Here is a 25,334-nt window from a genome sequence, read left to right as displayed (position 1 = left end):
GAGAGTAATGGTCCTGCCTGTTGCTCCCAGATTGAGACCAGATGCCGCAGATTCTTCCCTCTGCAGCACATCAGCCCATCGCAGCTCTCCATCTCCTCTATCACTTCCCCTTTTAGCTAAACACTCTAAATATCATTTGCATTTCACATTTCGTGGCTTCCTGATTAACCACTTAAAAATCTGAACAAATCGGCTTGAAGAGGGCAATGATCAACAAGAGAAAAAAATACCTCAAAATTTGCAAGAAATTAATAAAAGTACAGGAAATTTTCTTGAAACTTAGTAAAAAAGATAAAATAAAGATAGATAAGAAAAAAAGAGAGTTAAAAAAAGCCCTCCAAAAGAGTACTTAAAAATTCTAATAGTTCCACAACATAATTTGAAATGTGTAATGATGATCATTACATACATAGTCTTCTCTTGTTTTTCAATTTGTGTAATATTTCTTACCATGTTGCTGTTCTGAACAACTAGGAGTAACACACATTTTAAGCAAAGAGGTTAAGAATCTAAGTATCTGTGTTGTGGGAAAAATTGGGATGAAAATCCCTCAGGGTGAACACAGTAAATGACTCCAATATGAAAACTCTACAAAATTTCTATGGAGACAGAAAAACCACATAGCAACTGAGAAAAAGAGAGCACTGGCTTTTACCCTTTGCTGCTTGAGGGTGCATTCACGAAATTCACTTGAAATATCTGATGTAATGGAGGGGCAGCAAACACATGAGCTAATAATATGGAGTTTATAGACTCACTGTAAACTAGATAATTACACAGAATTGACTTCATTAGCTTGATTTATGGTGCAGTTTAGATAGAAGGGTGCTACCTTCACAGAAATGAGCACAGGCCTTTTCCTGCTGACTGCAAATGCTATACATACATACATACGTACACACACACACACAAACCACACACACACACACACACACACACACACACACACACACACACACACACACATATATATATATGTAAAGGTAATGTAAGCTGAGATTTATTTTTGTTAGGATTTATTTTATTTGGTAGATTACATTACTCCATTATCTGTTTTATTTAGACAAGTTAATTCTAGAAATAGTAAATTCATTCATTATTTTGTATGCTCCCATTTAAGTTAAAATTTGGAACTATACAAGGTGTTGCACTTTCCTTTTAAGGTCAAGGATGGTTTATGTAGCAGTTTAGAGTGTTATTAGAGATGTGCAGTGACGAATCACTCTTTTGTGTGTTCAGTTGAGTTTTTGTTGTCCTGCTGATGAAGCGGACATTAGAGTGACGGAGAAACTGAGAAGACGTTGTCCCTGCGCTTTCCTTATTCACAGCCCTTAATTACTTTAACTTAAAAAGTTAAGGCTGGAAGAAGGCAGCTGCGTTAGTTTTGATTTGGTGCGCCATCCCGAGATATAAGGCTTCATCGGGCCGCCCCTGTAAAAAACGGCTGCGTGCACGGCTGCATATGTACGTAATGTCTTGTCCGAGTCATGCTGCACATTTTCGAATTGTGTTCCTTCTGACTTTCAGGAAGCAATTGCGGTTTGAAAATCAACTTGAAAATGCAAAGAAACCAAAGACGACCTGGGAGGTACAGCAGGAATGCATTTGAAAAATCCAAAACACTGATAAGTTTGGACAAGATTGTAAAGTATTTGTGATTTAAGGCCTATAAACATGCAAGAACTCTGCAAAATGATCAGTTAAATAGACAGAAAAAGTACTGTTTAACAAACTCAGGCTGAAGACACGACGCATCTCCTTGAGGTATGAACTCAGTTCATGATACAAATGTCTTGTAAAAATTGTCCAGTTTCTCATTAAGTGTGGCAAAAAGGAGGCATGTTCTCATTTCTCTGTTTCCCAGCAGCAGTCTTGATTCTTGGTCAAAACTAACAACTTAAGAGTTGATAAGGAGAATAAGCATTGCAGCTCTGTGCTGAAACTGAACCTTTTAACAGGCTGTGTCTGTGAGTCCCCGTGAGCCCCGGCCCCCTCGGTGGGTGAGGTTTACTGTACGGGACAGACTAAGTGTGTTTCCATCAACTCTGAAAGCCCAGATTGAGCTCAAGGCCAGACTCCAACAAAGGGACCTTTAGCTCACCGCACTGAGAACATGTTGTGCAGGTCTGTGAATATTTGTGAGGGAGTTATGTACAGTTTTCACAGCTGCACAACTTTGTAAGATGTGCAAGGAGTTGTACTGTTGCACAATTTTACAGTAACAAGAGGATAAAGGTGCCAAAATATGAGAAAAATGCATTGCAGCCAAAGTGACTTCAAAAGCAAAATTTGAGATTCAGACTCATAAATGACTCATTTCATTTTCCAATTGGATAAAACATTAAAAACATGTACGAAATGTGCTTTTTAAAGGTCCAGTGTGTAAGATTTTGGGGGATTTAGAGAGGATTTCACATTGCAACCAGCTGAAACTTCTCCTGGTTAGAGTCCTTCAGTCTTCATTTTTTGGGATATTTATCATCAGGAGCTTATCTCTTCCTCTTCAAACCACACAGACCAGGTGATTAAAACCACTAAAACACTTGGTAAAGTTTTACATAACAAATCAGTATTTTTTCTACGTTGTTTAGCATGTCAGAGACTATAGACCACCTGCTTATCTGTGCTCACTTTTTTCTCTGATAAGTTAAAGATCGAAGGGCCGTATTCATAAAGCTTCCCAGTACAAAGACTTGCTCTTGTGACATAATTTTAAGACAATTCTTAAAATTATTTTGTTTTTAAAAAAAAAAAAAAAAAAAAGAATTTCCTTATAGGGTTGCCCAGTAGCTCACATGGTAGAGTGGGTGCCCCATGTTCAAAGGCCGCAGGGTTCGCCTCTAACCTGTTGCGCTTTGCTGCATGTCATCCCCCTCTCTCTCTCCCCTTTTAACGCTTAAACTGTCCTATTTCCAATAAACGCAAAAAAAACAAATATAATATAAAATATAATCTTAAACCCAAATATAATCTTAAAAAAAGACTCGATACTGATAAAGATAAGTTATTCACTAAGCATCTTCACCCTTAAGAGACATCATCTTCTGTATTCACTCAAAATCACACAGCCAATTAAGAGTCACCAGTGAATCTAACCTGCATGTCCTTGGACTTTGAGGGGAAGCCAGAGAATCTGGAAAAAAAACAACACTGCATGAAAACTCCTCACAGAAGGGGAGTTTTAAATCACTCCTAAGATAGGACTCCAGGCTCAAAATGTTTGGGCTAAGTTAGGAACTCCCCCAAGACATTTATGAGTTTTTACCAGCTGCTGAATTCTCATCAGAGGTCTCTTCTCCAAAAAAATGTTTGTATTTTTTGGACAATTTCGTTGCAGGCGCTGCTAACTTTGGTGGTTAATGCGAAAACTTGAGTGTCCAAATTTAAAACCAGCATCTGGTTTGCTTGTTCTGGACTTCTGTGGAAACATGGAGAAAAGGTCAAAATAAGACAAATCCCCTAGTGGGTGATAAGGTGAAAATATGTTAAGAAATAGACATCTGCATATCTGAAACTCCCATTTAAGGGTTTTCCTTCTGCAAAAATAATTGACGTTTTGAGCCAGTATGCTCTTCCTCTTCTGAGAAATTTTGTTTCACTAAAAACATGGCAGCGCAACATCTCCGTAGACGAGGACATGTCATTTTAAGGTAACGAAAACACGTATTCTCAGGTGACAATAAAGAAAGCATACTTATTGCATTATATTCCATTTCTGCCGATAGACCCCCTTAATCTTACACCCTGAACATTTCAGTGAATACAAAGCTGTTGTCTGAAAAACTGAGAATCCAAGAAATTGTGATTCACTTGTTAATTTTGCAGAAAAGACCTTGCATAATGTCACACCTGGTCCAAAAAGACCTGATTACTAAAACTTTTCCCAACATGCCCTGAGCAGCTCTTAGTGGTCTTTGCTCTGCCAACGTGTTTTGCTGTTCTGTTTGACTTGCGTTGACAGGATTTGGGACTGTGCACACCAGGAGTCCAGAAAGTGACTCGAATCTTCTGTGGAAAAAATGAGGGCCGAGTAAAAAACTGTAATTGCATAAGGCAGACAGGTTTGGACTTCACATTTGAGTGAAAGTCTCCCAGTGGTTTCCTAAAGGTCCCTGTCAGCTGTGATGGTAAATCTGATGAGAAATGGCAGCAAAATCAGAGGATTTTATGTGGAGATTTGAGAGCTAATGTACTGTTTTCTTGTTGTTGTAACATGTTTTCCTATTCTTACATAACATTACACTTTTTAGGAATTAAATACTTTTAAAGATTCTGTATGTGACACTCTGAACTTTAGTTTAGCAGCAAACAGCTGTGGGCTATATAAAGATGAAGTAATAGGTCACTGAGTAGAAAATGAAGTCACACTTTCTTTGTTTGTGTTGTAATCTGAGCTTCTCTGTTTTTTGTTGCGGTAGACGGTCTGAGCATGTTAGTGAATGAATGACTTTATTTTGAACAACAAAATAAAAGTCAAATTTATTTACAGCTAGTGTAAACACACAACCATCCCCAGTTTACCAACCACCAAATCAAATAAGTAAATAACTGTCCCAGGTTTATTTATAATCCAAATGTTTGCAATACAGTTATCCCCCAGTGTTACAAAATTAAATGTAAAATATAAACACCCCTAACACGACCTTTCCTCATCCATATACCTGCCAAAAATATTGTTTTTGTATATTTTTTTAAAATTGATTTATATTCATTCTTTGTTTCAACACTCTTTTTAGTTGTATGAACATTGTTTTTTAAAATTAAACTCACCTGCTAAATTATAACCCCCCTCTGTGTCACAAGACATTTTTTGAATGATTACTGCAGTTTTAAATTTGACCACATCTATAAATGTCAGTGTGTGTGTGACTTTAAAAACAGTGTGTTCGTGTTCTCCCTATATCCCACATTATGTACTATCCTGATCACAGTATGCATATTGGTTGTCAATTGCTTTTGTAAGTTTTACCCCAAACTTCTACACAGTAATTCAGATATAGTAGTACACATGAGAAATACAGAATGTGCAGTGATTTGTGGTTCAGTATGTGTCTTGCTTTTCCCAGAACGGCGACGCTCTTTGCCAGTTCATGTGCATCTGTGAGTGTGTATCCGAAGGCTAACTGACAGCCACCACAGCTGCTGCCATCTTGCACCGGTGACGTCATTTGGAGCCAGACTCAAAATCTCCTTTTTGTAGAATTAAGTGAGTCATTAAGACCAAAAATCACAAAGACGATCACTCGAACAAACATTAAAACCTGCACCATCTCAACTTCAGTAGATAATACTTCAGCTTGTTGCGCTGCCCCCAAGTGGCCAAAAAATTCAACAAGTGCATATTTAATTAATCACTTTGATTTATTGTGTCCATGCTTCAATTCAGCCACATTACTGAGATGATAACACAAGAAAAACATAATAAATATGCACGTTGAAATCAGCCAGGTACATTTAATTCATGTTAAATTACAGGTAATAAACCCATCAAGTCATGGTGTGCTATGACTTGATTTATGGGAAAAAGCTCTGGTAATTCAAAGTTGCCTCTCATAGTCGACCTCCGTTCATACCAGAGGAGACACTGAGCTGAGTCAAACACCAGCCAGTGCCGACCATTCAGTGCAACATAAAGACAGTTAAGGGCAAGGACAAGTAGAAACAAGATTAATGCGACTGCCTGAAGCAGAGACACCAGCAGAGAAATTTAAAATAGCTCAGACTCTCCACGTGTCAGCATGTTTCAGAATGAAAAAAGAAGCCGTAAAACAATCCCAGTGTTATTTTTCCTACTGGACTCACTTTCCACCAGCCAGCCTGCAACGTAAAACCCTGTATAGCATGTAATGATAATCATAAAAATTACACTTATATAGAAAATCCACTTAATTAAACAAACAATATGTCATTTCTGCCGCTATAAGTCTCTGAGACGGACTTCGATGACATCGTGAATTAGCGTGGGATAATGGGAGATGTTGTCTTCATTGTTAATAAATCACCATTGCAGATGAAAATCGATCGTGTTCACGGACGAGGAAATGTATTAAAGTTTTAATCACATTAAGTTTATTCATGTTTATACCAAACCCCTAGGAACAGTGCCAGACTCTGAAGCCCATAAAGTGGTGGCCAAGTGATGCAACTGGGCCAAAAAAAATGTTTCTCATAGACTTAAACTGTGAAAAAGGAGTCTGTTAATCAGTGGATACATTTTTATGAGCGTCATAACCCTCGTCAAACGTCTTATTTAATTATCCAGCCTGATCTCATTTCAAAGTCATCAAGTAATTTTGCATTTTCAGGGCTTTTATGTAAGATCCAGACACCAAAAGCCACCTGCCGCGACAGCATGATATGCAGACGCGGTCGGACGGAATCTGTCGTGTACGCATGAAACGCAGCAGGGCGGCGGCAGGTTGAAATGCTGCCGTTCATGATGTAATATAAGGAGCACGGAGGTCGCTTTAGGGCAACCATTCTCACTCTGAACTTGTCAAAGAGTGCCGCTATGTCAGTGCTTTCAGCGTACAACATGATGCCAAAAGCCACCCTTCGCTCGGACAGAACCAACCACTGTGATGGTCTGCACTGCTGTGTCAACATAAGGACCGTGCTGTGTCATCCCACCACGTGCATTTGTTGACATTACGGTAACGGGCGCCCCGGAGCGTAAACAGCTGATACAAAAGGAAACCTAAAACGCCATAGGTAGACACAGGCGGCGCCATGTGACGAGTTGGGATGAGAGTGTGTTGCACTATTTTACAGGTTCGCTTTCTGTCTGAATGTGATGTTTTTTTCTACCATGTGACCTCTCGCCTCAACCTAACCGTCCGTACCAGCATGTGCGTTTGTTGACGTCCTGTGTGGCACTTTTGTTGCCTAAACATGACTGTGTCACCCCCCCCTTGTGCTTCAGTTGACTGAAGAAATGCTTTATTACTGTTATTACTTAAAATCATGTGACAATGCATGATTAACAATGATGTATCATCTCGTTTCCTATTTTTCTCCAGAAGTTAAAGCAACTGGAGACACAGTGACTTTGAAGTACACAACTCAACAAAATAAAAGCTTCTGTCTTTTCACTTAGAGACCTTTTAATGCAGAAATGTTACATATTATGTATTTAAGTAAATATTTCCGGTGCTGAGTAAACTTGTGTGTCAGAGCGGGACATTTAGGAGTCATTCACTTGATGATGCACATATCCTTCAGGCGGACTATTACATAATCCACATCAGCAGCCTGTCCAAACTAATGTTATTTTTCGATGCCATAACTGCAGGAGGCAGAAGACAGTCTTAAGCATTAGACGGAGTTATGCATCTGCAGCGGTGACTCCTCTCGCTCTGCGTCTGACCTTTTCGCAGCGATGCAGTCTCTCTCACAGTCCTTTTTTCACATTCATATTCAGTAATGGAGTTTTTATTTGATTTATACAGTAACTGAATGATAAGTGCTTTTGTGCTGCAGCTATTTCACACTTCAGTGAGTGAAGGAAGCGCCCGTTCATTACGTACGCTCGGTGAGAGACAGGAATGATCATTTGAGCGGCTCAGTGTTCATTCAAGCAGCAGATTATATAGGCGGACAAACATGATGGTCAGAGAGCAGAACAGACTTTATGTGAGCGTGTGTGACGTGTTTCAGTGTTTACAATGCAAATCAATGCGCCGCTGCGTCACCATGCAGTGACTGATGGTGGAGGTGTAATTCTGCAGTGACGATGGTTGTGATGATGGGTCACTTTGCATTTACTGATAAAATATAGAAACAAGCTAAATCTATGATAAAGCTTCACGTAAATAATGGTTGCACTGTTTTTGACAGAGGAGAATTAATGCACTGCATTGGACAGTGAACATGTTTACATGCACAGGAATGACCTGTTAATAATCAGGTTTTGTGTTTGTCCTGGAAAAGTCATGGAATTTTCAAGTTTTGCAAATTTAAATATACCCTGAAAGTTTTGAAAAATGTTCCAAAGATATCTGTAAGAATAATATTTTCAGTCACTGGCCAAAATTTTGCTTCACAAACCTGTAAAATAACACATATGTTTTGAAAAAATATGAAAATCCCATGATAATGTCTTGTTCTTTACAGTTTCTTAAAACATTGCCACAACATTTTAAAGAAAAAAAAGCCAAAATCTTTTAATAAAAAAAGTTTTCCACATTTTTTTCAAGAAATAAATTGCCAAAAATTAAATTAAATTTTCGTTTAAAAATCGCCAAAAATATCTAAAAGTCACAAACGTTTTTGTGCACATTTTCTTTAAAAAATCATGCCTTAGTAGCCATGTTTTTTAAATTTTTTTTAATCAGTCGTAAAATAAATACAAAACACAGCCATCTAAAGTTGTTTTAAAAATATATGACGTGCTTCCCCGTTTTTGCACCACCCCCTCCCCTCTCATAAATGATAAACAGTCCCTAAATTGTATTCAAATATTCAGTTCTGATCAAATTTCTTATTGAATAATTATATATTTTAAAAAGCTATTATATAGTATTGATCAACATTTCAGAGAATAGGGTCTTTAAAATTTGCCTCACAGTCATGGAAATCTATTGGTGTGTGACATTTTTGACATATGTTTGTGACAAACCTTGTAGCTTTGTCAATCTGGTTCCAGCTCACCCTCAGGCTGCTGACACTGTGTGTGTGTGTGTGTGTGTGTGTGTGTGTGTGTGAGAGAGAGAGAGAGAGAGAAAGAGAGAGATACAGCTGCATGTGAATAAATCATCTGCAGGCATCTACGTGTGGGATAAACAGTAGTTAGGAAGTTGCGGTTTACTGGTCTCTTGTCGAGGGCGTTTCAGTAATCCCTTGTGTTTAAATCAGCCCCACTGCTGCAACACATCTCCTCAGAGGGTTTTCTCTCAGACCTACTTTGCTGCTTTGCTTTTGGATGTCAGAGGGACTCTCCTCTGGTGTGTGTGTGTGTGTGTGTGTGTGTGTGTGTGTGTGTGTGTGTGTGTGTGTGTGTGTGTGTGTGTGTGTGTGTGTGTGTGTGTGTGTGTGTGTGTGTGTGGTTTTTGTACATGCAGTGATAAACTGTGACTGAATAAGCAGGGATCCAGATTCTGTGGAGCAGTAAAAGATTTGTCAGGTTTGAAGCAGAAAATCATTAAGATACTTTATTTGGGATAATGAGCAGAATAAGGCTGGATAGGACTTGTTGGTTTTTTTTTTCATATTGAATTCATATTTTTATTTTAGCCTCTCTTTGATATAAGCAAAGGTTAAATAAGAAGCAACACTGAGGTTATGTGACTCAGACATTGTGTTGGGTTTATTATGGAAAACTCTCTTTACACATAAGTTTTAACATCTTATCCAAAAATTGATAATAGAAGCTGAGATATTCAACATTTTGTTACGTATGCATTAATCTGGTAATTTCCACTTTCAGTATGTGTGCATTGGTGGCTATTGTTGTTCAGTCCAAGTGGAAATTAAATTACCATAAAAACTGGCAAGAAACTTGTAAAAGTTACAACAAAATATCCAGAAAATTACCAAAAAAGAACAGTAAAAAAAAGAAAATGACTTGAAAAAATGCTAAATTAATATATAAATATATTTCTGTACCAACATGTTAAATACATAATTATAATTACTATTTATGTATTTCTGTTAACATTTTTCCCTATTTTAGAAAAATTATAATTTTCTAATATTTTTCTCCCCCTCTTCTATTTTAAAAATCATTTATCTTGTCACATTTTTCTAATTTATTTTAACTTTTCTTTTTTTTTTCCAAGTTGCTCATTGCCTTTTTGTCCATGTTTTTGAAAGAAATCAAACCATTTTGTTTAAAAGGTTTAAATGCTTGTGAAAGGCATGTGAACACTGAAAAAAAACCCAACTCAAGTCAATCCAGGTTTGAAAGAGTTAAGCATATTTTGTTGCCAATACTTTTGTGCTTTAAGTTCCATACGAGTTAAAATGCAGTGTTTTTACTGTAAAAGAGTATTTCTGTACTGTAGTTTTGCTTTTTCTACTTCAGTGATTTGAATACTTCTTTCACCCCAAAAACAAAGTGCAGGCCTGTGAGTTTATTTTAGTTATCTGCAGATATTCACATACCAAAATAGGGCAAAATACAAGAGAAGTGGTTTTTTTTTTCATTTCTTTTTTTAACTAAAAGGCAATACTTCCAGCAAAATGACCTTTTGGTCACACACTGGATCACCTTTTATCTGCATCAACAAGTTCCTAAGAAATGTTAAACTCCTTTAGACACACTGATGGGAAAACAGATACTGTCACTGCACAGGGTCAGTCCAGGGCTGATTTTGGGGAAAGACTACTCGAATGCATTTTTTATGTGTTAAGCCAAAGCAGGCACACTCAGCTGGCTTTGTTTGGGGGCCACATTTGCAAAATGACAGGAGGCCAGGGGCCAGTCACAGCAGCCCCAAACATGTTTCTCAAATTTTAGGACATTTCTAGGATTTCAGGATGGTACTCAGATTTTAGGATGTTTATAGCGTTTTAGGATGATTTGGGAATTTTAGGACATTTTTGGAATTTTATGATGTTTCTTGGCTTTAAGGACATTTCTCTGATTTTAGGATGTTTGTAAGATTTAGGAACTTGAAGGAGGTTTGGGGAATTTTAGGCCATTTCTGGGATTTTGGCAAAATTCTGAGATTTTAGGACATATAGGATGTTAGCCCATTTTGGGAATTTTAGAATATTTCTAGGATTTCAGGGCAATTCTTGGATTTTAGGACATTTCTCGGATTTTTAGGACATTTGTAGGACGTAAAGACATTTCTAGGATTTTTAAGACATAGGAATTAAGTATGTTTCTCAGATTTTAGGAAATTTCTATTATTTTAGGTTGTTTCTAGGAATTTAGGATGTTTTGAGGATTTTAGGACATTTTAAGAATTTTAGGATGTTTCTAGGATTTCAGGAAATTTCTCGTATTTAGGACATTAGGAGCTTAGGTAGGACCTCTGTCTGGCGGTGCGGGGGATCCTCCGCTGGCTCTGTTTCAGATAAACAGCTCTATTTTGATGCTGTTTTATGCGCTCTGGCACCTTAGGTATGCTAAAGGTGCGAACACTTCCCTGTGTGAATCACTTTATTTTTATTGTGAATTAGAAAATGGTTTGTGGGCACCATATCAGGGACCAATCTGGCCCGCGGGCCATCAGTTGAGTACGACTGACCGTAAGTATCCCCACATGAGACTTGAGTCTTAAAAACATTATAAAATCCAGCAGGGTCTATAAAGGCAGAAGACAAAATGCCAGAGACTTTGCAACAAGAGGAAACTTATTATCAAGACTTTCTCTGGGACAGCGAACAACTGAATGTATATAAAAACCAACAAGCATGACATGCATAATTATACAAAAATATCTGGACTAAAAGCCTGGTAATTATGCGGTTTTAACAAATAAATCCTGGAATTTTTAAGCAGTTTTTTTTTTCTTTACAAAAATGCAGAGAATGAACTCACAAACAAACTTCAGCCAAACACATCTGACCAGGCGGCTGTCTTCTCCTGCTGTTGGCGGTTATTTTAGTCGCTTACGCTGAGGAAGGTATCACAGACGAAAAATATGACACGGTTACAAAAATGGAAATTAAGCCAGTGGCCTTTAGGAACACATGGCTTTTCCTGCTGTTTCTGTAAAACTCTGTTTTGCGGCTGGGTGCGGGGCAGCGTGCCATACAGCCAGCAGATTTCTATGAAATGAAGTGAGGCATTCACAGTCCAATACATAACCCCACATTAACGTGGTGCTACATGCATCCGAGTCCTCTCAGTCCAGATGGGGTGGTTGTCAGAGAAGTTGTTGTTGAATCAATGTACGTTGTTGTCCAGCGTAGCGTACAACACAAACCACTTGTATATTTACAGCCGTGGTTTTCTGTTTTATGGTGCGTCCCTTTGGTGCAAATAAAAAAGCCCAATTAACATGACTGCACAAGTAAATAGCATCCATGTGGAGTTAAGATACAGCAGCAAGGACTGTTAGGACTGTTAGGAAATGTCAAAGGGAAACCTTTTCTCTGCCACACTGTGTGTGAGCTGGTCGTCTTCTTTCCATATATCTACATGAGACAGCGGCACACACACGTGGGAAAAGTTCCTTAAAACCAAGTGAATCAGACTTTAAAATCTCTTTTAATAAACTTTTTCACATTTGATTTAAACAAGTTGGTTTCGTATTGTTATGGAAACTTTTTAAAAAATATTACAAGATGTGTTTTACACCCAGTGGTGCCCCAAAAGAGGGAGGCTGGGGGGCCATGGCCACCCTGATAAAAAATAAAATGACCCCATTTCCCCCAGTATAACTGAAGGCCTACTTTACTGTCTTCTTCCAGCTGTCTTTCACTCATTTTTTAAGCAAGCAAAGATAGTGGTGTCTTGTGAAACTAGACAACCAAAGGCATCCATTGGTACCAACCATGTTGGCATAACTTGTTGGGATAATGACTAAATACTGGCCAAATTTAGGCCAAATTTTTGCAAGGGAACAACTAGCATGGTCATTTTCAAAGGAGTTCCTTGTGTAGGACGAGTTTGACATTTTTACAACATTTCACGCATGCAACCCACGCAGGATTTAAAAATCGGCAAGAAGTAGCAGCTTACTCGCAGAGGGAGAACAGCAGCTAAAAATAATTCAAGTTTCAACTCATGAGCGCTGTAGTTATCTCCATGCAAAGACAAAAGAAACATTTACTCCAAATACATTACAAACACCATGTTCACACACTGCGATGACACAGAGCTGGTTGAAAATCTGCAAAGTTTCGGTTTCCCACATGGGTCCTTAGAGCAAGGTAGGTCTTTATTTAGTGTTAGAATTATTAAAAAAGCAAAAGTAGCATGTGTATTCATTCAGTAGGCCATACCCTCACTAGTTAGCTCATACCTACACTTTTCAAGGCTTGGATTTGGGACAAGAGAGAAAGTTAATCTCCTTCCAACTTCGTAACAAGTATCATTGTTACCCGACATGCAGCAGGAACGTTTAGCTCAAAATCCATCAATCCAGCATGAAAATGAAGAAAATCTGACATCTCATCTGTCATCTCACACAGTATGAGATTAGTTTTTAAGTGGCCTATATACCTCAGCAGTATATTTAAATTCCTGAAATTTAGTTATTGCCTTTGGTTTTGTTGTGCTACCCCTGTGAAAAAATTCTGGTGGCGCCATCTGATCTGAAATGAACTCCTTTTGTGGGAACAGACTTTTTTAATGCTACTGTAAATACAGTGAGTTATTCGTGAAGCCTGAAACAAATCTTTCAGACAGAGCTGTGAAAGCTTTTTGTGTCTCCTCCAAAGAAAAGAAACAATGTTAATATAAAATGATAAGCATGCCCCTCTGTTTTTGTCCCTTTGCAGAGCAGATGTGCCTCCTGCCTCCTGACAGCCTCAGCACATCACTCTCCTGCTCCATCTCGTCTTCATTCAGTGGTGAGATTTATCATTTTCAGGTGTTAATCTCAGGTTTTATAGCACAGCAGACTGATGTGGATGCATTAACCTCGACCTGTCTCTAATAGCACTGTGTGATTTTTTTGGCAGACTTTACATACCTGCATGTGCACACAGACATGTACGGGCCATGCACAGTTCACATGTGTGCATTTAAAACACATCATTATATAACTGTCCATTAAAATGTCCTGCTATATGCCACGAGTACATGCACACATGCACGGCTCCCTGCACTGCCTGTCAGAGAGGACATATTTCACCACAGCTGCAGTTTAAGTATGAACAAAGAGTTGCATTGTGTACATTAAGACATCGGTTTACAGAGGTTCCCTCTATGGTTTTTTTTACGTAATGTGACATTGAAACAAGAAGACGTCTCTCTGGAGGAGGAATGTCAGATATGTGTAAAGATATACCGTTGATGATGGAAACCTGCGGATTCTTTTCATCACTTCACACTGCAGCCTTTAGTAGTCTTTGTATCCGTTTTTACTGGGATTTTTTGAATGTAAAGTGTGCTTTTCCTTCCTGAATACAAGGTCTGGAGTATGAAGGGGACAATTCACCCTTGCATCAGAAATAAATATTTCTTTTAGCGCTTTTTATCAGTCTAGATAGTTTTGGTGTGAGTTGCAAAGTGTTGGAGACGTCTGCCTTCTCTCCAATATAAGGATGTCCCTCTGATTTTAGGACATATTTGGGATTTTAGGACATTTCTTGGATTTTAGGATGTTTCTACGATTTTAGGACATTTCTCAGATTTCAGAACATTTCTAGCTCTCTCTCCAATATAAGCAGCCCATTCTCATTCCAAAGTCGTCAAATACCACTGCTTTTGCAGTGATTTTGGCATAAAATCCCGACGCCAAAGGCCACCTTTTACGTCTGCATGATAAGGCACAGGACATCATCAGTTGAAAACCAGCTGGACAGAGCCGTGTGTCGTGTTTTTATACACCACCGGGAGGCCAGATGGCACCTGCTGTGATAGCATGAAAAGCGGACAGACAGCATCAGTTGAGAATGTGACTAGACAGACCCTGTTGTGTCTGCATGATACACCTGGATGCCGTCAGGTTGAAATGCTGCCAGTAACTATGAAATATAAGGAGCACGAAGGTCCCTACATATATGGTGGGTAAGAGGCGCGATGGATGGATCCAACAAACCCGGACTTTCATTGGGAGTCCAGTGTTCTTGTTTTTCTACACCTTACCATGTGCCTCTTTTTCCTAATCCTAACCATCTGTGCCAGCATGTGCTTTTGTTGACGTCCTGGCATTGGTTGTCATGTGTGATGTGTTGACATCACAGTAGCATCATCACCAGCAGACACAGGGGGACACTTAGAGTGTAACATGTAGACGTGGAAGTCCACTGAGAAAGCGGCAAAATTGGACGATGATGATAAATAATAATAAATACAATAATAATAAATACATTTATTTTTGATTTTGGGTTGAACTGTCGCTTTAAATCCTAACGTCCACCAGCAGCAGTTGGGAAATTTCTGCTGGTTTGGGAAACAATTTTCAGTTGCAGCTGCAGCTTCAGACTGTGACAGCGGTGTTTGTAGAGGCGGGAGCACAGCTGGTTTGCATTGATGGTCGCTGACCACAGGGTTGTTGAGGTCGCTCAGATGAGGCTCAGCAGAGCAGGGGAGTGTTTTAATGTCTGTACTTGTAACAAACAAGGGACAAGTCTCTCAAGCAGCAAAGAGACTATCTACAGTCAATTCATCCAGCTTTTACTTTGAAGAGTCTGGCATCAATCAGTGTAGACCAAGGATACTCAACTTTCTCTGTTTAGGGGCCACTTTTGGAGGATAGGGGCCAGTCGCAGCGGCCACATACATGTTTTGGGAATTTAGGACATTTCTAGGATTTGAGGACATTTCTAGAATTTTAGGACCATTTTAGGATTTTAGGACATTTGTGTTATTAAGGTACATTTCTAGGTTTCTAGGATGTTTCTAGGATTTTAGGATTTTCCAAGATTGTTTGATTTTAATGTCATTTTAGGATTTCAGAACATTTTTTGAGGATTTTAGCACATTTCTCAGATTTTAGAATGTTTCTAGGATTTTAGGACATTTTTTGGATTTTAGGATGTTTCTCGGATTGTAGGACATTTGTAGGTCTTTAGGATGTTACTAGGATTTAAGGAAATTTCTGGGATTTTAGGACATTTCTAGGACTTCAAGCTATTCTAGGATTTTGGACATTAAGTGCTTCGTTAGAACCAGGATCAGGGGTGTGGGGGATCCTCCACTAGCACATTTTATGATAAACAAGCTCTATTTTGACGCCGTTTTATGCACTCTGATACCTTGTGTATACTAAAAGTACAAAAACAATTCCCAGTGTGAATCACTTTATTTTTGTTGTAAATTAGAAAATGGTTTGAGGGCCACCAGGCACCCTATTGAGGGGCCAGGTTTGGTGTAAGTTGACAATCACTGCTAACTCTTGTTTAAGCTGCTGTGATATGAAGTCATGCATATTTTGGTTAAATCACTGCCCGTAAACATAATACATGAAAGGAGTTTTTCCATCAGCCTCAGGCATGTCTACAGTTGTGCAGGTTTTTGTTGTTATGGGATTAAAATTTAAGCCTCTACATCTCCTAATTGTTCAGTGAGGTGGAGTGAGGGGTGAATCAGCTGGATGTTAAATATTCATAAACATCTCTAGGGTTTCTCTGAGTGGTCCATTCATTCTGTCCGCCCCTGAGAGTCTCTGCTGGGAGGACATCGCTTTGTTTCCTCCAACTGAGACACCCAGAGGCGATGTGAGTGTGTTGCAGCTCTGCTGTATAAAAGCAGCCAGACCAGTTGGAGTAACAGACGACACGCTTGTGCAATGTTACAGGGAGGCTGCTCGTTGTGAGAGGAGAGTGTCTACATAGTTGCAGAATGAGGAAACACTTCAGGTGAAGACGTCCTGTTTGGGACGACACCAGACACAACCTGGATAACTGCATGTTTAGGTTTCTTCAGTTATGAGTAAATATAAGGATCATAGTGAGACTGATCATCTCCATGGATTTATTATTTCAAAGGTAAGTTAAAAATCTTTCATATGAACTAAAAATGATTTGCCCTGAGGCTATAACTCCAAATTTAGTTTGTTTCGTTAGGTTTAAATGTTCACTTTGGTCAGATACTCATAACAAAATTTACAACTACAGAAAGTATGTGGAGAGCATCTGCTTTACAGCCCAGAAACCTTTGAGAGAAAACAAGGTTGCAGTTTTCATTTTGGAAATTTGCGAGCATTTAGTTTTCTGCATTCTGGTGAATTTTTATCCAGCGCTTTGTGCCTTTTCTGCATCAATTTATGGTAGAGATGTCTTTAATTTCATCAAAATAAAAGTCCTTTGCTTCTTTCATGCTTTAATTTTGGGGTGACAAATGCATATGTTCTAAATGTTGATGAGGACATGTCCCCTATGTCCCTCCTGAAATCTACAGCTATTACAGAAAAAGCAATGAACTGCTCTCATATAAACTACAAAAATGTGATTACTGGAAGGTAAAAGATCTTTAAAACTGTGTGGGGTTACAGAGGAAATGTCTGGCAATCGTCATCATCATTATCATCATTGCAGGCTTTTTTTTAAGCACGTTTTTATCATGTTTATAAAAATATATAATAACTAATTTTTACGGTGGGGGAATGTAACATTGTACATTTACTCAAGTACTGCACTTAAGTACAAATTTGAGGTACTTTTACCTTAACTGAGTTTTCATGCAACTTTCAACTTCTGCTCCTAAGACTTACATACTTTCCTTTTCCTCTCCATATTCAGTGCAGGACTTATACTAGTAACAGTGTATATAAGTGTATAATACTTCCTCCACCACTGCCTATTTATCATAGGAACAGAGCATAACATTTAAACAAAGAAACTACATGTTTCAAATAATAAACAGCACGCAAGTAAAAATACAGAAAAAAGTAAATAAAGCATAACAATGTAAAGAATATGAAAACATTTAAAAGAATCAATTTGAAAGAAAATAGTCAGCTATATGTTTCACCATCATTATGCATAATGCACAACCGTCTGTATGTAAAGAAATGTTGCATCTTGCATGTTTGCATGTAGCTGCACACGGTGTGGATTTAATTATTATTAATGTAAGGTCTGTGTCATTACTGCTGCTGCATGGTAACAGCAGTTTCACAGGAATTTGCGCTGGCATTTTCAGTGTCAACAAAAACTGTTTGAACTTGTTCGGACTGCCCGCGCTGCCTCATTTAAATAAGAAAAGTGAGCCCACTCAGAGAGGGCTGACAACTAATTTGTTAGCTTAAAAGTTGAGTCACTTTGCCCCTAGGCACTAGCTGTAATATATATAACGGGGAACGCCCCTGTCATGCTGTCTAAAATCACACACCGAAGCTCCAGGGTGTCGCTGTTGTTTGGTTGTTTTTAAAATTCAAAAGCAGCATAAAAATGAGATTCTGTAGCGTGATCTCTGCGTAAAAAGGACCATATCATTGTACTACAATACTATGTAGTATACATTTTTTTTTTAACATGTCCCAATACATAGTACGTAGTACGTCAAATGCAGTATGCCAAAAACACATCTATAATGCCTTATGAAGGCATTCATAGTGAATTATAATGCTTTATGACTGAAACACATATAATGCTTACTGATGCTCAACACTCAACATTATAGATTTGACTTATAATGAAATATAAGTGTCAAGTGTCTCTTGATTAGTTACAAAGTACAGCTTGACTGCTGGGGCTTATAATGCATTATAGGTACTTGTACTCACCTATACACACATCTTAAAATCAGCTGTAGTATGGACTCATAGAGTGCTATTACAGTCCTTGCGATATTATAAGTTATCGTTTTATGTGTTAAGTAAAGGTGAAAAAATATTGATGCATTTTTAATCATGCATGCTTCATCATGTGTCATTGTTGGTGTTAAGTAAAAAACACTTTGTTATGCATTTTATGCCACATCCTAAGTGAATAATGCATGTCATACACTAGAATACATAGAACATACTTTTAAAAGACTGACGTCTGACACTCACTGATATCTTAAGACAATGTGTAAGAAGTCTGGGTTTTTAGTCACAGAATCAGATTTTGCAAAGACCGGGATCTTGAAGCGTCACTGTTTTCAAGATTTTTGGCTTCAGAAATGAAAAAAAGTGGACAGGAAGCCTTTGAAATCCCCTGTGAGTATGCCATATGCTGCAGAGTTAGCACTAACCACTGTGCCCATCCTAAACAGGCTGTTTCATTGCATTGACTGCACAGTGTGATTTTTATTGTATATGACAAATAAACTTGAATTTGTGATGAAAATGATCAGTGTTTTTAATTTTAAGCATGCTGATTCAGTCTTGTTTTTCTTTCAGTTTTTTCTCCAGCAGAGAAGCGGCATCAGACCCAGAGCTCAGCAGTGATGTTGGCCATGCAGCACTACAACTCCTCCGGCCTGACCGCCCCCTTCCCCCTCTCTAACCACACCACCATGATGCATGAGCCCGAGGTGGAGGCTCTCGCTCATAATGCCACCCGTCCTCCAAGTGACCCCACCGCCGCCGGCCTCACCATGACTCTGGGCATCCTGTTCAACGTGGTGGCCCTCATCATCCTCGCCAAGGCTTACAACCGCTTCCGGCGGCGGTCCAAGGCCACATTTCTGCTCTTCGCCAGCTCTCTGGTGGCCACAGATCTGGCTGGACATGTCATCCCCGGAGCCCTCGTGCTGAGGAGGTACTCAGAGGACACGGGGGCTGGTCGGGGAGACCCTATGAATCCGGATGCTTCTTGTCTGTTTCTTGGAGGTTGCATGGTGTTCTTCGGATTGTGCCCGCTCTTTTTGGGCTGTGCCATGGCCGCCGAGCGCTGCCTGGGCGTCACCAGGCCTCTGCTGCACGCACGTCTGGTGACCACAGCGAGGAGTAAGATGGCCCTGGCCTTAATCTGGCTGCTGGCCCTATGTGTGGCCCTTCTGCCTTTCTTCAGCCTGGGGGCCTACACGTACCAGTACCCGTGGACGTGGTGCTTCATCAGGGTGATGGTGAAGGAGGACGACAAAGAGACAGATCTGGCCTTCGTGATGCTGTTCTCCGGACTGGCTCTGAGCTCTCTGTCCTCGGCCTTCGTGTGTAACACCATCAGCGGGATCACGCTGGTCAGAGCGCGGCTAAAGAAAAGGTCGTGCTCCCAGCGCCGCTCGGCCAGGTCCCACGACACTGAGATGGTGGTCCAGCTGGTGGGCATCATGGTCACCTCCTGCATCTGCTGGAGCCCTCTGCTGGTGAGTGCTGGCCAGAACATTTCACACTCAGCCGCATCTTTAAAAGACATTTTTTAAAGATGATTAACCCTTTGAGTTACAAGAAAATTACCGGAAATTTTGTTAAAATGTAAAGCAAAAGGGTAAAAAAAAAAAAAAACAACATTAAAAAACAAACAAAATAATAAATATCTTGATAAAATAGATAATAATAATAATAATAATAATAATAATAATTATTATTATTATTATTATTATTATTACTACTACTACTACTACTACTAATAATAATAATAATAATAATAATAATAATAACAATAATAATAATAATAATAATAATAATAATATTACTACTGGTTTGATTTCTTTCAAAAAGGAGAATGTAATGAGCAATTTAACTTCACATGACCCCCAAAAAAGCAAGAAAATAGTGAAAAGTTACAAGTTTTTCACCTGATAATAAGCAAAAAAAGAAAAGGAAAAAAACCAATAAATCGATAAAACAAGTAGATGGCCAGGGGTAAAAAAGTGATGAAAATTAACAAATGTATGTAAAATTAATTTTCTGTAACATAACTATAAATATATAGTTATAATGATTATAAACACTTTTCTGGACATTTTTCTTTTTAATTTTCTCCGCCTATTTAAAACTAAGTTTTAAGTCATTTTCTTTGTCACCTTTTATTAATTTCTTGCCAAGCTGGGCATTTCCCTTTTCCCCCCTGTTTTTTGAAAGAAATCAAACCAATTTTCTCTAGTTATAAAGGGTTAAATAGCTTGTGAGAGGCGTCTGAATGCAGCATGTTGAATCAAGTATTAAACAGTTACGTTTTTAGGAAATTATTTATTTATACAGTGTATAGATAGATAGACGGATAGATAGACACAGCGTATGCAAAATATATTGACAAATACATGAATCTGGTTGTGATGTACTAAGAACTGCATCCATGGACAGTACAGTGTAATTAGTGTAACAGTTCACTGCTTTGCTTCGCAGAAGGCTTTTCAGAACAGCAGAAAAACAGGAGTTTCACAATAATGCCAACTGACCTAAGTAGCACCACTGTTTTCAAAAATGCAGTCACTCCAGTAGACCAGGAAATGATCTTATGTCCGTGTGGTTTGAAGCACTTTGTGTTCTGAAAATATCAGAAGACAAAAGCATTTATAGTAAAACAAAACATCATGAAATTTAGACTCCACCTATGAGACGTATTAACTTAATAAAGTTACACTGACAAAGAAATAGCAGCATTTCGGTCCATAAAAACTTTGTGCAATAAAGTGGACTGACACAGGGAAAAAAGTATTAAACACACTAACTAAAATGTATTTACAGATTACCATTTTCAAAACGTTTCCTGTGTGAAGAAACTGACTCTCGCAGAGTTCAGATGGGATTTTGACCTTTTCTCTCACACAGAAAGTCTTAAAATCTTGAAGATTTTGGTTGACCCACCTGTGAATATTGAGCAAGAAATTTTACACTTCAGCAGTAAGAGGCCTCAGTTCCCAAATGTTCACAGAGTTTTTGACAATAGAAATGATCATGTAACACAGTGGTAAACAAGCTCCTGCCCCAACTTTTTTTGGAACATGTTGACGGCATCAAATTAAGGATGAGTACTTTACAAAAGGAAAAAAACAAGAATTTTACTTTGTGCTGTATTCAACTGAATATAGGTCAGAAATAATATACAAATGATTGTATTTTGTTTTTATTAATGTTTTTGGAATCTGGCTTGTATTTTTCTGTTTTATTTTATTTTATTTTTGCTTCATTTTAACCAAACGATGGTGCCATATGTGAAGCAGACACAGGTGGCAATGCAGGTGATTCAGATAATGACTGGATTAGCAACAAAGTGATTTCCTTGTTTTGTTTGAAAATCAAATTTAAGTTTAAATTTATTTATTTTTTATAAAAGCATCTGCAACCTAGAATTCTTGTTTGGCCCCAGATGAAGACCCAGACAGATTGTTTTTGTGTTATAAATATAAAATTTTAGTATGAGTTTATTAGCCTAAACTTATTAAATTGTTTTTTTTAGGTTTTTGGACTGATGTCAGCCACGCGGTCTTACATTGGCTTCCAGGACAGTGAGAGAGACACTTACAGGAGCCTGATGGTGACGGGGGTCAGGATGGCGACCTGTAACCAGATCCTGGACCCGTGGGTCTACATCCTGCTGCGACGCGCCATCCTCAGGAAGATCTACCGCATCACGAAAAAACAGGCCAGTTTCAAGGGGAGCACGTTTCGCTCTGTTCGCTGGGACATGGGCTCCTTCCAGACCTCAGAGAAAAGCAGTGCCAATAAGATTTAAGTGGACCTACAGAGGAAGAAATGGGACGTGTCATGTGTCAGTTTTTAAGGGCTGTTTCTTGCCAGCGGGATCAACACGGAGCTCAGCAGTCCATAATCTGGATCAAATTCAGTGTTCAGAGGTCTCAGTGAAACGCTGGTGGGAACGAGAGACACGCTGGTTTATTTGAATGAAGTGTGTGCGTTGGGATCCAAAGAGCATGCTCTAAATTGGAAATAATAGTTATAATAATCTTTATTTATATAGCGCTTTTCAAGCTTTAAGCTTAAAGTGCTTCCCAGATTAAAAGATTTACAGAATAAAAAATAAAATATCAGAAACCCACGTTTCTCCTCCTCCGCCTCCCCTTATCACATAAACTAAATGAAGAACATTAGAGCACAAATATTAAACAGCACTGAACAGATGGTGGTGCAAGCACAAAAACGCAGTTACATAAATCAATAAAATGTAGATAAGAGAATTAAGCTCAAATAAGCAGATTAAATTAAGAATAAAAGAAAAGCAGATAAAGTGCTAATAAAGGAGATTATGGCATATAAAATAGCTAAAATGCCCATAAAAGTACAAATTCTTGAATTTGAAACATTAAAAGTGCAATATGGAAGTGCATAAAATAGTCACATGGGAAAATATCACTGACCAGCTAATGATAACCTTTGGGCTGGTTTCATACACGGAGTGGTTACATCGCAGCTTGTTGTCTCGCTCAACACTGAACCATTTTCACACAAAAAAAAAGAAAAAAAAAGAAAAAGTTGTTCCCATGAATCACTTCGATATAAAACATGTGAAAATAGCCTTCAGGTTAAAAAATACCAAAGTTTCCGTTTGAAACAAACATCTCAACTCAAAGGTTTTGTTCATTTCTCTGACACGATGTAAAAGTCGATGACTTGTGTAAGTGCTCACATAAGAGAGCCAAAGAAGAGGCTGTGCTCTTACCTCAGCTTAAAGATGTGAAAAACAATGTGTGTGTGTGTGTGTTTGTGTGTGTGTGTGTGTGTGTGCGTGTTCAGTGTTGTGACATGAGTGTGTATGTGTGTCTGTTGTTGTGTGTTTGTGTAAATGTATCTACAGTATTTTCCCCCTGAGTGTGTGGGGACTGAAATGAAGCTACATGTCTTTAAAGCTAATTGAATGTAATATTGTAAAAGGGAATGTAAGATTGAATAAACTGTTATCTGTTATGGTTTGTTTTATTCTGGTTTATAATTGATTTTACACTTTTGTTAAGCTTAGGTAATGTTTCCTCAATGGATACAGTTATTTTGTGTCTTTTTTGGCAATCAACTTAGCATGAAATGTCTTTCAAATTGCAAAAAAAAAAACAAAAAAACAGTAAAAGGTGACAAAAAATGACCCGAATATGAGAGATAAAATCAATGAAAAAACATCAAATAACTAAGGAAAATATCAAGTAATCTATATTTATATATGTACATATGTCTACAATTAGCCTACAGAAAAATACATGTATTTTATAATAATTATTTTTATATTATTATTATTATTATTATTATTATTATTATATACTATATTATTTTAATTTTAATTTTAATTTTATTTTTCTATTTTGTACATTTCTTATAACATCTTGTGTTATTTTCTCACTATTTTTATGTTATTTCTATTTCTGTTACTTCTAGCTGCTCATTTTTGTGTTATTTCTAGCTGCTCATAGTGACATGCCGTCATATTTTTACATTTATTTTTACATTCTGGATCTGGAGAAGAATGTGAGTCTGTTCTCACTCTCAAGACCAGACACACACTTTGACTGTGTCATTAAAACGTCTGTTATTTTTCATGCAAAATTTACAAAGCACCCGAAGAAAGTGATGACTCCAAACTGGAGAATTCCTGCAGTAAAACCTGTGGTAGTAAAAAGTGTGCAGACTGGAAAAGCTCTTTAACAGCTATCAGCTATTCGAAGAATGCAGAAGTTGCTAGACTTATTAGGCATGTGCACAGATGGACCCCCGGGTGTTTCTGAAGCACCTGCTCTTTTGGCTCCTGACTGGATAATTGGACTAGTTTTTTTCTATTTTTCTATTTTTTCATTATTTATCATCCGCTTTTAGTGTGTAGTTAGTTACACTTCTTACGATATAATAATGGTTTGGGGAAATAATTTCACTAAACATCATACTTAGAAGTCTAAAACATATTGTCTGGACATTTGTTTGCGTAGCTCAAAGGAACTTTAGTGAAACAAATTTTAACCTTTGAACCTTGCTCACATTTGTTTGATGTCTCTCTAAAACATGGGGGAAAAAGGCAATATGCAACTTGACAAAATGTCTCAGAATTTGCAAGAAATCAGTAGATTTTGGAAATTATTTGTAAAAATAAAAAAAATAAAACCTGGGGAAATGCCTATAGAGAACTATATTTCTAACTATATATTTATTTTTATAGGATTGCTATAATTTTAAAGCAGTTTTCAGTGCATTCCCTCTTTTTTTGCATTGTTGTTGTTTGTTTGGAGAGTTTTTGTGCTAAATTTCAGGTAATTTTGTTCTACTTTTTACTCATTTCTTGTTAATTTATGGGTCATTTCTTCATAAGTCTACATTGCCTTCTTCACATTTTTTTGAAAGAAATCAAGCCCATTTGCTCAGGTGTCAGAAGGTTAACTGACTTCCAGCTAAGATCTATTAAAATACTCTCTTATCTGGTTTGTACTCGTGTCGGCCCACAACATAAGGTTCATTGCACTATAAACAGGGTCAGGCTGACCATGTCAGTGTGTCCTCTACTCTGTACTTTAACACACAAACACAGTGTTTTCCACCACACTATGCTGTGTCTAAGCCACATGTTATCTTAGACATCGTTGCCCATCTATCATATTAAAATAAAACAAGTTTTGGGTCCTCTGTGGAATTCAAAAGCACCTCAATATACACTAGATTTCAATAATAATAGGTTTTTTTTTCTGTTTTTACTTTTAACAAAAGCTAATAATTTTAATATCACATTCTATATTAAATCGGATAATAAAATTAAAAAAGAAAACAGTTTTTAAGTTTTAAATACCATGCAGGATACATTTAAAAAATGCAAAAAATAAAGCCTGTTCATTAAAAAAAAAAATAAATAAATACCAATTAAGAAATCCAGGATGTCCTCAAATCCTATAAATGCCCCTGCTTTATATTAGAGTGACTGTAATGAATCACAATTATTATATTACAATTATATATACTATTATATTACAA

The 25,334-nt window shown here is 37.8% G+C and overlaps 1 protein-coding gene across 4 annotated transcripts in view; it reads left to right on the top strand.

Moving 5' to 3' along the window:
* LOC121956766 (prostaglandin E2 receptor EP1 subtype-like) overlaps positions 1 to 23,300 on the top strand; it is a 43,835-nt gene extending 20,535 nt beyond the window's left edge. For 3 of the 4 annotated variants that reach the window (XM_088069348.1, XM_088069349.1, XM_088069350.1), the window contains exons 3-5: positions 13,396 to 13,467; positions 18,891 to 19,798; positions 21,835 to 23,300. In XM_088069348.1, coding sequence (XP_087925474.1) covers positions 13,396 to 13,467; positions 18,891 to 19,798; positions 21,835 to 22,110 — 1,256 coding nt within the window. In that variant the 3' untranslated portion in view covers positions 22,111 to 23,300. Of the gene's footprint in view, positions 1 to 13,395; positions 13,468 to 16,293; positions 16,552 to 18,890; positions 19,799 to 21,834 lie in introns of those variants that run through there. The other variant, XM_042505143.2, reaches the window with a different exon arrangement.
* Positions 23,301 to 25,334: the final 2,034 nt, after the last annotated feature.

Source organism: Plectropomus leopardus, chromosome 18 (assembly GCF_026936395.1).
Source record: "Plectropomus leopardus strain MGB_pleo_1.0 chromosome 18, ASM2693639v1, whole genome shotgun sequence".
NCBI classification, from domain to species: domain Eukaryota; kingdom Metazoa; phylum Chordata; class Actinopteri; order Perciformes; family Serranidae; genus Plectropomus; species Plectropomus leopardus.
Note: the sequence above shows the minus strand (reverse complement) of the source record. Positions and strands in the feature narration are given on the sequence as shown.